General features: G+C 46.7%; 1 protein-coding gene across 3 annotated transcripts in view; it reads left to right on the top strand.

Moving 5' to 3' along the window:
- Window positions 1–13,350, top strand: part of rad50 (RAD50 homolog, double strand break repair protein) — a 247,401-nt gene extending 234,051 nt beyond the window's left edge. For all 3 annotated transcript variants that reach the window (XM_072512634.1, XM_072512633.1, XM_072512635.1), the window contains exons 24-26: window positions 1,946–2,088; window positions 2,698–2,831; window positions 11,637–13,350. In XM_072512634.1, the coding sequence (XP_072368735.1) occupies window positions 1,946–2,088; window positions 2,698–2,831; window positions 11,637–11,823 (464 nt within the window). In that variant the 3' untranslated portion in view covers window positions 11,824–13,350. The remainder of the gene's footprint in view (window positions 1–1,945; window positions 2,089–2,697; window positions 2,832–11,636) is intronic.
- The last annotated feature ends 3,643 nt before the right edge of the window (window positions 13,351–16,993 follow it).

Genomic DNA, 16,993 nt, shown 5'->3' with positions numbered 1-16,993 from the left:
AGCAGCGGGTGGGGAGGCATCTGCAGGTGGATCTTCCAGATTCAGTGTCCTGGAGGAAATCCATCTTCCAGCCTCAATGTTCCTGGAGTTCCATCTTTCTCTGGAGATCCATCTTGCAGGGGCTGGTTTAGCACAGTGGGCTAAATAGCTGGCTTGCAATGCAGAACAATGACAGCAGCCGGGTTCAATTCACGTACCAACCTCCCCGAACAGGCGCCGGAATGTGGCGACTAGGGACTTTTCATAGTAACTTTATTGAAGCCTACTTGTGACAATAAGCAATTATAATTATTGTATTCATATTCTGCAGTAATGGGTCTGTGATGTTGGGCGCAATTTCAGTATGGCGCCCGGAAAGGACGGCAGATGATGCGCCATCAGACCTACCCACCTTGGAACATGGTGCAAAACGCTCGGTTGCGCAATTGATTAGGTCGGGGCCGGAGGATTAGCGTGTTTTCCGCCAACCTCTGCAGCGGGAAACATGACCGTCCAAACCATGGGACTCGGTCTCCAGATAGGAGAATTCCATCCTCTGTCTTTTAAATTTACTGAACACACATCTATTTGATTGCTACATCCTGTACCAGCTACAATTCCTCATCGCACAGCCTAAACTCCAACCGCCGCTCAACAAATCAGGAGTGGGCACTTGCAGCCTTTAATGCCCATCCTTAATTGTGTTTACACAACTAGTTATATTCTCTCTTAATAAAACAACAATCAATAAATTTAAAAAAATGACATGAGTGAGAGCCACTGGTGAGACACTCACTAAATTAAAAAGCCAATGGGAAACTTAACTAATTAAATCAAAACAAAAACAGAAAATACTGGATAATCACAGAAGGTCTGACAGCATCAGTGGCGAGAGAAGAGAGCTAATGTTTCAACTCTGGATTACTCTTTGTCAAAGCTGAAGAGAACTGGAAATAGGGTCAGATTTGTACTGTTGTGGGGGGTGTGGAGCGTGGGGCTGGATAGGGGGCGAGCGATAGGTGGAGATTGACGAAGATGCCGTGAACAGAACAACAAAAGGAATGTAAATGGAGGTGATTAATGCTAGGAAGGGGGCTGATAGTGGCACATAAAGAGATTAGAATGTGTGAGTGGCTGAACAAAGGTGAGCAGTGTGTCAAAGGACAACTAGGATCAGGTGGCCCAAGTTGGGTGGGAGGAGGGGGCCAATGGTGAGGGAAAAACAGATCATTGAAAGAAATGAAAATAAATTGATAAAAATAAAACTGGGGTGGCAGATGGGGTGAAAAATAGGGCGAGGCGGACCCTATCCTGATTCGGGAGGGAGGGGAGGGGATGAGCACATAGATGTGGGAGATGGGTCTGACACAGCTGAGAGCCCTGTTTAATTAAATCAAATTTAAATATATCAACATGTCATTACTGTGGGGTGATGATGTGCCCCAGGCCCACCCAACGGTCACGGAAGGCCTGAGGTGTGCCGATGGACACCGCGTGCTCCCTCTCCAAGGCCACCCAGCCATGAATATAGCTGCTATAGAGGGGCAGACATTCTAGTCGAACGACTGCCCTCTGCCCGGACCTGTTGTTGGTCACCTTGGCCAGACCCAGGAGCAGACCTACCAGGCGGTGATACTCTGTCACTGCCCCCTCCTCACCTGGTGACTACAGTTAGATATAAAACCACCATTTGAATTCTAGTCTTTCATTTAAGGTGGACTCCCTATTTTACACTAATTTAACAAGTTGCTGAGACCAGGAACAAGTATTTTACAATACAATAGGTATATTTATATATTTTAAAAATAAGTAATTTTTCCTTTTTCTGATTTTTATTTTCCCTTTCGCATAACAGTTCACATACATGATCTCACACACTGCTCTGATTGTTAGGTAACAAGGGCACAACATGATTTATGGCTTTCCTTTGGATAATTAAGTTGAATCTTGTGATTTCTTTCAATAGATATTGAATATATTGAGATCCGTTCTGATGCTGACGAAAATGTGTCAGCTAGTGACAAAAGGAGGAATTACAATTACCGTGTGGTAATGGTGAAAGGGGACACGGCACTGGACATGAGAGGAAGATACAGCGCTGGACAGAAGGTATGTCAGATCCCATCTGTTTCCATGCATCGTCGTGTTTCAGGTACTCCCGTATGTGTTGGTGACGCCATGCAGCAAAAGGCAATAATCTTACTTTTCTGGTCTGAGATGTTAAACAGAAAGCACCTCTCTAATCATGCAGATGATGCAGGCTCGGAGAGTGAGGCCCCCAGGTTCCGGCAGAAGTCCCGGTTCCCCACACGCCAGCCTCGGAAGCACCACTTGTCACACTAAAAAAAAAAACATTCACCTCTACGGAGACTTCCTGACAATGTGCCCCTTATTTTATTTCCTTGGAGTTTGTCATTCTATTTTCAGGATTATTAATCACTGAGCTGCAGCTGGCAGCCATGTTGATGATTGACAATTACTTCATTGTGGAGATTCTACCAGTCATATGCATCTCAAGAGAAAAGTTACTTCAAACACAAAACTGATTTTGTTAATTTGTTGAAGACTTAATTGGATTAACGAGCCTAGTTATTACCGGTTTAATGCGAATTGTAAATAGTTTTGCATTGAATCAGATATTCACAGCACAGAAGGAAGCCATTCAGTCTGCTCGCTGTACTGGCCAACTCACTGATTTATTTCCGTATTCCTTTTCAGGTCCTTGCTTCACTCATTATCCGGCTGGCACTGGCGGAGACCTTCTGCCTAAACTGTGGAATTCTTGCACTGGATGAACCAACCACAAACCTAGACCGTGAGAACATCGAATCCCTGGCCCATGCCTTGGTGGAGTAAGTATCCTAAATTCGGAGCCCTCTCAAGGAAATATTTGATTTTTAGGAATGTGAGCAATGATCCTGAAAGAACTTGAGAATCGTTGGGCTCCCGGAGGGGTCCGAAGGAGCGGACGCTGGGGCATACATAGCGGACATGTTCGAGAAGCTGCTGGGGGATGGGGCATTCCCCCGACCCTTGGAGGTAGACAGGGCTCAAAGAGCGCCCGCGAGGAAGTCACGAATGGGAGACCCCCCCGAGGGCAATGGTGGTGAGATTCCACAGGTATTTGGATAAGGAACGTATTTTACAGTGGGCCAAGCAGACACGGAGCTGCAAATGGGAGAACAGTATCCTGCGGATCTATCAGGACCTGAGTGCGGAGGTGGCCAGGAGAAGAGTGGGGTTTAACCAGATCAGGGCGACCCTTTTATAGAAAAATGTGAAGTTCGGACTGCTGTATCCGGCCCGTCTCTGGGTCACGTACAAGGAGCAACATTTTTATTTTGAGTCACCTAAGGAAGCACTGGACTTCGTGAAAAGTAAAGGACTGGTGGGGGACTGAGAACTTTTGAACTTTGCTGCAACGTTCATGTTTAAAAAAGTTTCTTGTTTTTTCGTTTTGTGGACGCTATTTGTAATGCCTTCTGTATTGATTTGGGGTCTGTTTAGGAGCTGAGTGAGTTAAAGTTTATATTTGCACTGTTGGGGGATGGAGGTGTGTTTGTTCAGATGCTGGCTGTCTTGCTTGATCTCTCATTTGTTTAGCGTTTTTTTTTCTGTTGGGCAATTGTGTTCAGATTGTTTGTCATTTGAATATGTGTGTATGAGCGGGGGGGGGAGGTGGGGAGGGAACAATAGATGGGAGAATGTCTGGCGCCAGGGGTGGGGGCCACCAAGCTAGCTGGGCGGGCTAGCTCACGGAAGCGTCGTGGGGGGAACAGATGTTTATCAAAGGGGTCGATTTACATTGTGCTATTACTAGTGGGGGAGGGGGAAAATGTTCTGCTGACGAGGGAGAGACTGTTGCTGAGGGACAGAGAGGAGGTAAGGGGTGGAGGCTGCCTGCGGGCGGGCCGGTTGAGGCGCGGGCTGGAGACTGGCCCAAGAAAGGTGATGGCTGATCAGTGAAGGGGGGGCGATGAACCCCCCAACTAGGCTGATCACCTGGAATGTACGAGGGCTAAATGGGCCGGTCAAGAGGGCATGCGTGTTCGCGCATTTGAGAGGACCGAAGCGGACGTGGTAATGTTGCAGGAGACGCACCTTAGAGTAGCTGACCAGATTAGATTAAGGAAAGGTTGGGTCGGACAGGTTTTTCACTCGGACTGGATTCGAAGACGAGAGGGGTCGCGATCCTGATCAACAAGCGGCTGGTATTTGAGGTGGGAAGAATAGTTTCGCATGTCGGAGGCCGGTACATTATGGTCAGTGGGAAATTGGAGGGGGCGCAGGTGGTACTAGTAAATGTGTATGTGCCAAATTGGGGAGGTGTGGAGTTTATAAAGAGGATGCTGGGGAAGATACAGAACCTGGATTCGCATAAGTTGGTCATGGGAGGGGACTTCAACACAGTTATTGACCCTGGTTTAGACCGGTCAAGCTCAAAAATGGGCAAGGTGCCAGCAATGGCAAAGGAACTAAAAGGGTTCATGGAGCAGATGGGGGGGGGGGCGGATCCATGGAGATTTGGGCAGCCGAGGGTGAAGGAGCTCTCCTTCGACTCACACGTGCATAAAGTTTACTCCCGGATTGATTTCTTTGTTCTGAGCAGGGCCTTACTGACGAGGGTGGTGGACACGGGGTACTTGGCGATCACAATCTCAGACCATGCCCCGCACTGGGTTGACCTACAGGTTAGTAAAGACAGTAACCAGCACCCGCACTGGAGGTTAGACGTGGGGCTTCTAGCTGACGAAGAGGTGTGCGGGCGGCTGAGGAAATGTATTCAGAACTACCTGGAAGTCAACGACACGGGGGAAATTTCTGCAGCGGTGGTCTGGGAAGCATTGAAGGCGGTGGTTAGAACAAAGAACAAAGAAATGTACAGCACAGGAACAGGCCCTTCGGCCCTCCAAGCCCGTGCCGACCATACTGCCCGACTAAACTACAATCTTCTACACTTCCTGGGTCCGTATCCTTCTATTCCCATCCTATTCATATATTTGTCAAGATGCCCCTTAAATGTCACTATCGTCCCTGCTTCCACTACCTCCTCCGGTAGCGAGTTCCAGGTACCCACTACCCTCTGCGTAAAAAAACTTGCCTCGTACATCTACTCTAAACCTTGCCCCTCTCACCTTAAACCTATGCCCCCTAGTAATTGACCCCTCTACCCTGGGGAAAAGCCTCTGACTATCCACTCTGTCTATGCCCCTCATAATTTTGTAGACCTCTATCAGGTCGCCCCTCAACCTCCTTCGTTCCAGTGAAAACAAACCGAGTTTATTCAATCGCTCCTCATAGCTTATGCCTTCCATACCAGGCAACATTCTGGTAAATCTCTTCTGCACCCTCTCTAAAGCCTCCACATCCTTCTGGTAGTGTGGCGACCAGAATTGAACACTATACTCCAAGTGTGGCCTAACTAAGGTTCTGTACAGCAGAAGAGAGGGGAGCTGATCTTGATATGGGCCCACAGGGAGAAGGTAGACAGGGCAGAGAAGGACCAACTGGTAAAGGAGATACTACAGGTCGACAGGAGGTATGCGGAGACCCAGAGGCAGGGATTTTAAGGGAATGGCGGAGGCTACAGGCGGAGTTCGGCTTGTTAATCACAGGGAGGGCGGTGGAACAGCTGAGAAAGGCGAGGGGGGCGATTTATGAGCATGGAGAGAAGGCCAGCAGAATGCTTGCACAGCAGCTTAGAAAGAGGGAGGCAGCCAGGGAGATAGGGAAAGTAAAGGATGGAGATGGGAACCTGGTTGGAGATTCAGCAGGGTGAATAAGGCATTTAAGGAGTTTTACAGTAGGCTGTATGGGGGATGAGGCACTTCCTAGGGGGGCTGAATTTCCCGAAGGTGGATGGGGAGCTGGTAGAAGGGCTGGGGGCGCCGATCGGGTTGGAAGAGATAGCGGAGGGTCTGAATGCCATGCAGTCGGGTAAAGCCCCGGGGCCAGTGGAGTTCTATAAAAGGTTCTCTGGGATATTGGGGCCGTTGTTGATGAGGACATTCAATGAGGCAAGGGAGAGAGGGGTGCTTTCCCCGACGATGTTACATGCCACTATTTCGCTGATCCTGAAGCGGGACAAGAACCCGGAGCTGTGTGGGTCCTACAGGCCGATATCCCTCTTGAATGTGGACGCCAAACTGCTGGCCAAAATCTTGTCCTCTAGGATTGAGGATTGTGTTCCGAACGTTATTGGGGAGGACCAGACGGGGTTTGTTAAGGGAAGGCTGTTGGTGGCCAATGTAAGAATCTATTAAACGTGATCATGATGCCCCGGGAAGGTAGGTAGGTGGAGGTAGTGGTCGCAATGGTGGGAGTATCTGTGGGAGGTACTGGGACAGTTCGGATTTGGGCGGGGCTTTATTGACTGGGTGAGGTTGCTGTATCAGGCCCCTGTGGCAAGCGTACGGACGAATAGGACAACATCGGATTATTTTAGGCTGCATCGGGGGACGAGACAGGGGTGCCCCCTCTCCCCACTGTTGTTCGCATTAGCCATAGAGCTAATTGCACTGAGAGCCTCAAGGAGCTGGAGGGGGTTGTTGGGGAGGGAGGGAGAGCACAGAGTCTTGCTTTACGCAGACAACCTGCTCCTGTATGTATCGGACCCAGCAGAGGAGACGGAAGAAATCATGAGGATTCTGGGGGAATTTGGCCAGTTTTCGGGGTATAAACTAAATATGGGGAAAGGTGAGATGTTTGCAGTCCAGGCGATGGGACAGGAGAGGCGATTGGGGGAACTGCCATTTAGAGTGGTAGGGGGAAGCTTTAAGTATCTAGGTATCCAAGTGGCACGGGAATGGGACCGGCTGCACAAGCTAAATCTGGCCCGACTGGTAGACCAAATGAAGGACGATTTCCGAAGGTGGGACGTGCTCCCGTTCTCATTAGCTGGGACGCGCAGACGGTGAAGATAACGGTCCTCCCGGGATTCCTGTTTGTGTTCCAGTGTCTCCCCATCTTTATTCCGTGGTCCTTTTTTAAACGGGTCAACAAAGTGATCACTGGCTTTGTATGGGCGGGCAAGACCCCGCGAGTAAGGACGGGGATGCTTGAGCGGAGCCGGAGAGAGGGCGAGCTGGCACTACCAAATTTCAGTAACTACTATTGGGTGGCGTATATAGCCATGATCAGGAAGTGGGTGGTGGGGGAGGGGCGGCATGGGAGCGTATGGAGGCGGCTTCATGTAAGGGCACCAGCTTAGGGGCGTTGATAACGGTGTCTCTGCCGTTCCCGCAGGGACGGTACACCACCAGCCCCGTGGTGGTGGCGGCCCTGAGAGTCTGGGGGCAAAGGAGGAGGCATGTGGGAGCATCGGTTTGGTCTCCAATTTGTAATAATCACCGGTTTGCTCCGGAAAGGGTGGACGGGGGGTTCCGGAGATGGCAAAGAGCAGGGATTGAGAGGATGGGGGAATATGTTTATAGAGGGGAGCTTTCCTAGCTTGAGGGAGCTGGAGGAGAAATGTGGATTGGCGAGGGGGAACAAATTCAGGCACCTGCAGGTGCGGGACTTCCTACGCAGGCAGGTTTCAACCTTCCCGCTCCTACCATCAAGGCGTATACAGGACAGGGTAGTTTCCAGAGGGTGGGAGAAGGGAGGGTCTCTGACATTTACAAGGAACTTATGGGGTCAGAGGAGACGCAGACTGGGAGCTGAAGCGCAAGTGGAAAGAGGAATTGGGAGGAGAGATAGAGGATGGTCTCTGGGCGGAGGCATTGAGTCGAGTCAACGCGTCCACAACATGTGCCAGGCTCAGCCTGATACAATTCAAGGTCGTTCACCGGGCTCACATGACAGTAGCCCATGTTCTGGACATGTCCAAAGCTTAGGGGATTCTGGCAGGTGTTTGCAGATGCCATGTCCACGGTGTTAAAAACAAGGGTGGCACCGAGTCCAGAGGTGACGATTTTCGGGGTGTCGGAAGATCTGGGAATCCAGGAGGAGAAAGAGGCAGACGTTCTGGCCTTTGCTCCCCTGGTAGCCCGGAGACGGATATTATTAGCTTGGAGGGACTCAAAGCCCCCGAAGTCGGACACCTGGCTATCTGACATGGCGAGCTTTCTCTGTTTGGAGAAAATCAAGTTCGCCTTGAGAGGGTCAATGTTATGGTTCGCCCGGAGGTGGTAACCGTTCATCGACTTCTTTGCAGAAATTTAATCGTGAGCAGAAGGGGGTGGGGGTTAGTTTAGGTTAGAGTAGGGGGTTAATAAAGGTGGGACCTGTAAGGGAGGAAGACTGCTTTTTCACTATGTTTATAGATTCATGTATATTGTTTATATTGTTGTCGCTGTAAAACCAACAAATACCTCAATAAAACGTTTATTTAAAAAAAACAAGAGGCTCTTCAGGGGGGTTTGAGGGAAGGTGGGGGATGTTTGTGACTGTGTTTGAGGGGCTGTTCGTCGCGGGGGAGGGGGCGGGTGAAAAAGAGGAAAAATCTGTACAGACTGTATAGTTGATTGTAGGGAAGCATGTTTCCCGGGGTGTTTGTTCGCTGTAACCTGTTTTGATACATGTTTGTAATAAAATACATTTAATTTTTTTAAATAACCTGCCAAGAGCCAGCATGCAAAGGTTGTGGGTGCGTACGCCCCAACCTTGATTCCAATAATGAGTCCAAAGAAGGTTTTTACTCCACCCTCTACTCCTGCTTGGTGACTTCAATGCCAGGGTTGACAAGGACTCCCAATTCTGGAAAGGAACCATTCGAAAGGAAAGAGTTGGGAATTGCAATTCCAACGGGATTCTCCTGCTCACCAAATGGACGGAACACCAGGTGGTCATCACTAACACACTGTTCCGCCAGGTTCAAGACTTCCTGGAGACATCCACAATAAAAGCATTGGCAATTCATTGACTTCGTCATTGTCGAATCCCGAGTCCAAAAGGACACCCTTCTCACCAAAGTGATGACCAGTGCAGATGACTGCTGGAAAGACCACCTGCTCATTCGCTCCTCTATGCCCATCAAAGTCCACCAGCAGCATGGGCTGCTCAGCAACTTCAGGAGCAATACCAGAAGCCACATCAACCACTCCTCCTGGCCTTCATCAATCTGACCAAAGCTTTTGACTCGAAGAAATTCATCAAAACCCTCCCAACTCCTCCATGACAAGATTTCAGCGAGAATCCTTACCAACGGAAATTAAACCAAAACCTTTTAAGGTCAAGACAAGTCACGCAGGGATGTGTCATCATCACCACCCTTTACTCCATCTTCATCATCATCATCCTTCACCTTGTCAAGAACAAGCTTCCTAGTGGGTGGACATCATCTACAGGATGGACAAAACAACTTTCAGACTCAACCAGTTGAAATCCATGATGAAAACGAACTGACATCGCTCGTGGAACTTCAGTATGCAGATGACATCAACATCTCCACTCTCCCAGAAGAGAATTTCCAAGTCATGCTTGACACCTTTGCCGAAGCATACCGAAGAATCGATCTCAGTCTCAACCTCAAGAAGACTCGAGTCCTTTACCAACCCATCCCAGGGCAAGATCCAGCCTCTTCCTCCATCAAGACCAGCAGAGAAACCCTACCAAAAATAGTACATTTTCCCTACCTATGGAGCCACCTCTCATCTGAGATTGACATCGATGTGGAGATCCAACATTGTGTTCAATCCACAAACGCCTCCTGCAGAAGCCAAAAAGCGGGAGTCTTTGAAGGCTGCAACATTCGTGCTAACACCAAGTACAAGGCAGTCACCCTCCGAACTCTTCTATACAGCTCAGAAACTTGGATTACGTACAGATGCCATCTCATGGTTCTGGAGAGGTATCCTCAACACTGTCTGAGACAGATTGTCTGCATCAGTTGGGAGGACAGGTGTATTACCATCAGCATCCTTAAAGGAGCCAAGAGCACCAGCATCGAGGTCATGATCATCCAAAACCAACTCCACTGGGCCAGCCACATGCGTAGGATTCCAGTGTCCCGACTGTCAGAACAAATCTTCGCCCAGCTCAAGGAAGGCTCCCAAACAAGAGGACAACAAAGGAAGCACTTCAAAGACACACTCTAGGATTACCTCAAGAAATGCAACACAGGGCAGCACAGTGGCGCAGTGAGTAGCACTGCTGCCTCACAGCGCCGAGGTCCCAGGTTCGATCCCGGCTCTGGGTCACTGTCCGTGTGGAGTTTGCACATTCTCCCCGTGTTTGTGTGGGTTTTGCCCCCACAACCCAAAGAAATGCAGGCTAGGTGGAATGGCCATGCTCAATTGCCCCTTAATTGGAAAAAAATCAATTGGGTACTCTAAATTTATTTAAAAAAAGAAATGCAACACAGGAATTAATGCCTGGGAGACCGTAGCTCAGAAGAGACCTATTTGGAGGAATCTCCTAATTGAAGGGTCAGAATTCTTCGAGGATACCTGACTGACATGATAGGGAGATATTAGGCACATGGGTCCAGCAATGGTGTCCAAGATGTAGCAGGCAATTTACGGGTTAAAAATACTGCTAGCAGCAGAGTTAGAGGGATGTGCCCACAGCCTGTGTTACCTTGTCCCATTCAGACTTAAGCCCGTTAGTGGGAATAAACAGGATGCATTCAGCCCGGATGATCCATTCAAGTTCCATTGTCATTCGGGACAACCTTGTTTGACCAGCCATCAGCCCATCAGAGTCTGATGACTTATTTGTCTGTCAACGGCATAGCTCTGTTCTTTTGTATAAATGGGACTGGACAATCAGCCAAGATAACGCCTCACAGCTAAGGGACCATGTTCAATTGTGGCCTTGGGTGACTGTCTGTGTGGAGTTTGCACTTTCTTCCCATGTCTGCGTTTCCTCCTGGTGATCCGGTTTCCTCGCACAGTCCAAAGATGTGCAGGTTAGGTGGATTGGCTATGCAAAATTGTCCCTTAGTAGGGTTACTGGGTTATGGGGATAGGGTGGAGGCGTGGGCTTAGGTAGGGTGCTCTTTCCAAGGGCTGGTGCTGACTCGATGGGCCGAATGGCCTCCGTCTGCACTGTATGATTCCATTCTATGAATAGATCTTTACAGTTTCAGAATCTCCCAATATATTTTCCAATCAATGAATTTCAGTATCGTACTGTAACAAACCTGTTAGCCAATTTGCACATAACTACTGATAGCAAATGAATAAATGGTCAGATAATCTATTTTTCAGAGAATAATGTTAACTGGTATACCTGGTACTCTCCACTTTTGAAACAGTGATTTGGAATCATTTGCGTCCATCTGCAAATAGAAACAGGAACAGCAATTTGAAATTCTATCTGAAAGGTGGCATCTGCAACTTAATGCCAACCTCGATTATGTACTTAAAAAATATATATTTTTACTGAGAACATTTTTCATTATAACACAGTAAAACTGCAACACTTAACAAATACAACACCAAACTTAGCCATCCTCACAACCCCACGCCCCAAAATGCAAACAAAACTTAACCAGAATAATCTATATACTTATGTGTGCAGTGGAGCTTGAACACAACGTAGAGTTGAGATTGCTCCCACTGAACCAGTCTCTGCATTATGTAGAATCTTGCCATTACAGGAAGGAGGGGTGGAGAGTAGCAGATATGCTAATTGCTATGTCCCTCCATTTTTCTTTTCTTTTGGCAAATTAACCAATCTTTATTGTTAATGTCGTGTCACTGTTTTTGCAGGATTATAAAGAGCCGCTCAAACCAAAGCAACTTCCAGCTGCTGGTGATCACTCACGATGAAGATTTTGTGGAACTGCTGAGTCGCTCGCAATACATCGAAAGCTTCTACCGAATCAAAAAAAATATCGATCAGTGTTCGGAAATCGTGAAATGCAGCGTCAACTCCCTGAACTCGCATGCTTCGTGAATGTCTGCATCGGGTCTTATCTCAATAACATTTCAAGGTGACCTGGGACTGAAACTGTTTTGTAAATTGATCACTTGCATGATCAAGAGATTAATTTTGGGACGGAAATTTAGCATGCTGTTGACACACAATCAAAGGTATTTTAAACTGGTGCAGAAATAATGAAGCATCTTTCATCCCACCCCATCACCCTTCTACCTTTACAAATAGAGGCCAACCTGTATGGATGTGCTGTCTGAACAGGCAAATAGGAACAAGTACACATCCAGTTTTTCAAATATTAAGATGTTAAAAAAGAAAAGACAGATGTTAGAATAAATAGTCTAGTTTATTCCGAGCTCGTCACCCTGGGGCAGCCAGTGTCTAGCCGCTGATTAAACTACACCAGCAAAGAGCCCCATTATGAGTTCACAGCAAAGGAAGTTTGATTTCTCCAGTACACAGGCATCTCACTAGCTTACTGTATTCTCCGCTTCGGTGCTAGGCTTTGCTGCATCTAGGTGAAATTAAGATGAAGTTAAGCCTCAAATTATTAAGTTCCATTAGTACTTGAGTATTAGATGTAAACCACAATCAAGGAGCCACAACAGGTTTAGAAGCAAATTCTTGGTTAAATTTTAACTTTCAAGGCAATCTTTAGCTATGTTACTAACTTACTCACAGTTTGAGAATAGTTTCTGGATCCAACTGCCAATCTTAGCATGAATCTTAAATAACCTAACTTTTACTTCAGGTTAGTTTTAAAAAATGGGAAATTAGTGTGGGTCAGGTTAAATCACGTGGAAAATAATGGAAGATACCACTTTGCTGTGGTTAGTTTTTATGTTTAAAAAAAAAAGGGGAAAAAGCTTAAATAGTGCAGTAATGTAAAAGCATAAAATAAATTGATTTAAGCAGAATAGATACATCTTAATTGTAAATGATCAAGAATCCATTTGTTCATCACAAACTACTATATTTGGGATTAGATCATTCTAAAGCTGATGACCCTCTTCAGACAAAATTCAAACACAAGTTGGAAAAAGCAAACATTGAAGCTTAAGTCATGAAATACTGAAAGTGAACCATCCATCTACTCGGATGTCTCAAATGTTTCAAATACTTTATTTCATTTCCAGTCCCAGGGTTGTTTATGAATGGGTTATAGATTTGGGTTAATGAGAATAAGTTGGACTCTTCCAATATCTGGCATGCCACCCAGGGCACAGCCAAACTAATTGCCTCCGCACTCCACCTTGGATTCTTTAAAGCATTCTGAATTTGAGTCCAGTTTGCCTGTATTCCAGCAGTTGGGCCACTGAATCTTGGGTTTAGTTTCTGCTGTGCGGCAAATGCGGATGTGCCTGATTGTAGCCCCATCCTGTGATTCGAATATTGTGTTTGAGATTTAAGCTCCAATTGTATTCGGGAGAAAGCAACTTTCCTCTTCCTAAAAACTGATTACTTCCTCGAGTGTTGGAGGACATTGAAGGGGTGATTGCAGGTCCTGTTGGAGAACCGTTATTAAAATTGTTTCAAGGCCAACAATTTCTGTGTGAATTCTTGCTTATGCCATTTTAATATTGTTTCCTTGTGGGAGGTGCAGCTGGCGCACTATTATAATTTCATTTCTCCACACGACGTGCATGGGTTTGGAGGAAAGACCAGAGTATAGCCTGTAAGGAGTTAGAAAGGTGATAATACTCAGGTATACAAAGAACAGTACAGCACAGGAACAGGCCCTTCGGTTCTCCAAGCCTGCACTGATCATGATGCCTGTCTAAACTAAAACCTTCTGCATTTCCAGGGTTCATATCCCTCTGTTCCCATCCTATTCATGTATTCGTCAAGATGCCTCTTAAATGCCGCTTTGGTCTCTGCTTCCACCACCTCCCCCGGCAGTGTGTTCCGGGCACTCACCACCCTTTGTGTAACAAAACCTTGCCTCACGTATCTCCTCTAAACTTGCCCGTCGCACCTTAAACCTATGTCCCCAAGTAATTGGTTTTTCCATCCTGGTAAAAAGCGTCTAAACTATCCATGCTGTCCATGCCACTCATAATTTTGTAAATCTCCATCAGGTCACCCTTCAGCCTGCGTTGCTCCAGTGAAAACAATCCAGGTTTATCCAACCTATCATAGCTAATACTCTCCAGATCAGGCAACATCTGGTAAACCTCTCCAAAGCATCCACATCTTCAGGCAGGGTGGTGACCAGAATTGTACGCAATATTCCAAGTGGGGCCTAACCAAGCCTCTGTTCGGCTGCAGCACGACATGCCATTTTTTATACTCAATTCCCCGACCAACGAAGGCAAGCATGCCATATGCTTTCTTGATAGCCTTTTTAAAAATTCATTTACGGGATGTGGGTGTCGTTTGTTAGGCCAGCATTTATTAACTATCCCGAATTGCCCTTCGGAAGGTGGCGGTGAGCTGTCTTCTTGAATCGCGGCAGTCCATGTGGTGTAAATACACCCACAGTGCTGTTAGGGAGGGAGTTCCAAAATTTTGACCCAGTGACAGTGAAGGAACAGCGATATATTTCCAAGTCAGGGTGGTGAATGACTTGGAAGGGAACCTTCAGGTGGTGGGGTTCCCAGGTAGATGCTGCTCCTTTCCTTTATGGTAGCGATCGTGGCTTTGGAAGTTGCTGTCTAAGGAATCTTGGCAAGTTACTGCAGTGCATCTTGTAGATGGTAAACACTGCTGCCATGGTTTGGTGGTGTTGGAGGGTTTGAATGTTTGTGGAAGGGGTAGCAATCGAGCAAGCTGCTTTGTCTTGGATGGTGTCGGGCTTCTTGAGTGTTGTTGGAGCTGCACTCATCCAGGCAAGTGGAGAGTATTCCATTACTCTCCTGACTTGTGCCTTGGAGGTGGTGGACAGGCTTTGGGGGTCAGGGGGTGAGTTACTCGCCATAGCCTTTGACCTGCTCTGGTAGTCACATTATTAATATGGCTAGTTCATTTCTGATCAATGGTAACCCCCAAGGATGTTGATTGTGCGGATTTCAGCGATGGTAATGTCATTGATTGTGAAGAGGCAATGATTAGATCCTCTCTTATAGGAGATAGTCATTGCCTGGCACTTGTGTGGCGTGAATGTAACTTGCCACTTGTCAGCCCAAGCCTGGATATTGTCTAGGTCTTGCTGCATTTGGACACATACTGTTTCCACCTGCATTGCCACGTTCCGTGATCTGTGAATCTGTACGCCCTGATCTCTCTGCCTGTCAATTCTTTCTGCCATTTACTGTATAATTCCCATCTGTATTAGACCTTCCTAAATGCATTACCTCACATTTGTCTGGATTAAACTCCATCTGCCATTTCTCCGCCCAAGTCTCCAACCAACCTATATCATGCTGTATCCTCTGACAATCTTCTTCACTGTCTGCAACTCCAATCTTTGGGTCATCTGCAAACTTTCTAATCAGACCAGCTACATTTTCCTCCGAATCATTTATTTTTACTACAAACAACAAAGGTCCCAGCACAGATCCTTGCGGAAGCCCTCTGTCTTCTGTGACCGAACCAGTTCTGTATCCATCGTGCCAGCTCACCTCTGATCCTGTGTGACTTCACGTTTGTACAAGTCTGCCTCGAGGGACCTTGTCAAATGCTTTACTGAAATCCATGTAGACAACATCCACTGCCCTTCCTTCATCAAGTTAGCGAGACACGAACTACCCTTCACAAAACCATGCCGCCTATCGCTAATAAGTCCATTTGTTTTCAAATATGAATAAATCCTGTCCCTAAGAATCTTTTCCAATAATATCCTGACAGCTGACATAAACACGGTAGCACAGTGGGTTGTCACTGTTGCTTCACAGCGCCAGGGGCCCAGGTTCGATACCCGGCTTGGGCCACACTCTGCGGATTCTGCACGTTCTCCCTGTGTCTGCGTGGGTTTCCTCCGGATGCTCCGGTTTCCTCTCTCAAATCCCGAAAGATGGGCTGTTAGGTAATTTGGACATTCTGAATTCTCCCTCCGTGTACCCGAACAGGCGCGTAATGTGGCGAATAGGGGCTTTTCACAGTAACTTAATTTCAGTGTTATTGTAAGCCTATGTGTGACAATAATAAAGATTATTATTACAGCTGAGAAAAAGCAGAGGCCAATATTTATCCCTCAATCAATATTACAAAATAGAGAAGGTATTTCCACCTGTGGGGAGATCAAAAGCATTTTTAAAAAACATTTTAATTAGATTTTTTCAGCCAACTCTTAATTAGAGCCACCAAGTACTTAGTTTCAAGATGCGCCCGGTTGTAATTCAGGAGGCCTAACAGGTTCTCCTGTCCTGTTTGAGCTGATGCAAACATTGAATATAGGTAAAGCTTTTTAGCACAGATTTAATTACAAGGTGAACTAAACAGTAAACCACTGCATTAAATTGACATAGGACAATGCTTTCAAGCCAAAGAAACACGTTTACAGCATACACCATAATGTGTTATATGCCTTGGAGATATGCAGAGATGACACACCAGTTTCTATGTTTAAACAATAACTTTTATTCAGTGCTTTAAAATGTCTGCAGTCAAAGCTTCCAGCTTACTTCTAATTTATTTCTTAGTAACCATATCCAGGCTTAACAAATAGCACATGGCGAAAAGTCAATAGATACACAATCATAAGAACTAGGAACAGGAATAGGCCATCTGGCCCCTCGAGCCTGCTCCGCCATTTAATGAGATCATGGCCGATCTTTGTGGACTCAGCTCCACTCTCCGGCCCGTACACCATATCCCCGAATCCCTTTATTCTTTAGAAAGGCATCGATCTTTTTCTTAAAAACGTTTAAAGCAGGAGCCTCAACTGCTTCACTGGGCAAGGAATTCCATAGATTCACAACCCTTTGGGTGAAGAAGTTCCTCCTACACTCCATCCTAAATCTACCTCCCCTTATTTTGAGGCTATGCCCCCTAGTTCTGCTTTCCCCGACCAGTGGAAACAACCTGCCCGCATCTATCCTCTCTATTCCCTTCATAATTTTATATGTCTCAATAAGATCCCCCCGCATCCTTCTAAACTCCAATGAGTACAGTCCCAGTCTACTCAACCTCTCGTCATAATCTAATCCCCTCAACTCTGGGATCAACCTAGTGAATCTCCTCTGCACTCCCTCCAGTGCCAATATGTCCTTTCTCAGGTAAGGAGACCAAAACTGAACACAATACTCCA

This window comes from Scyliorhinus torazame, chromosome 7, assembly GCF_047496885.1.
Source record: "Scyliorhinus torazame isolate Kashiwa2021f chromosome 7, sScyTor2.1, whole genome shotgun sequence".
NCBI lineage: Eukaryota > Metazoa > Chordata > Chondrichthyes > Carcharhiniformes > Scyliorhinidae > Scyliorhinus > Scyliorhinus torazame.
Note: the sequence above shows the minus strand (reverse complement) of the source record. Positions and strands in the feature narration are given on the sequence as shown.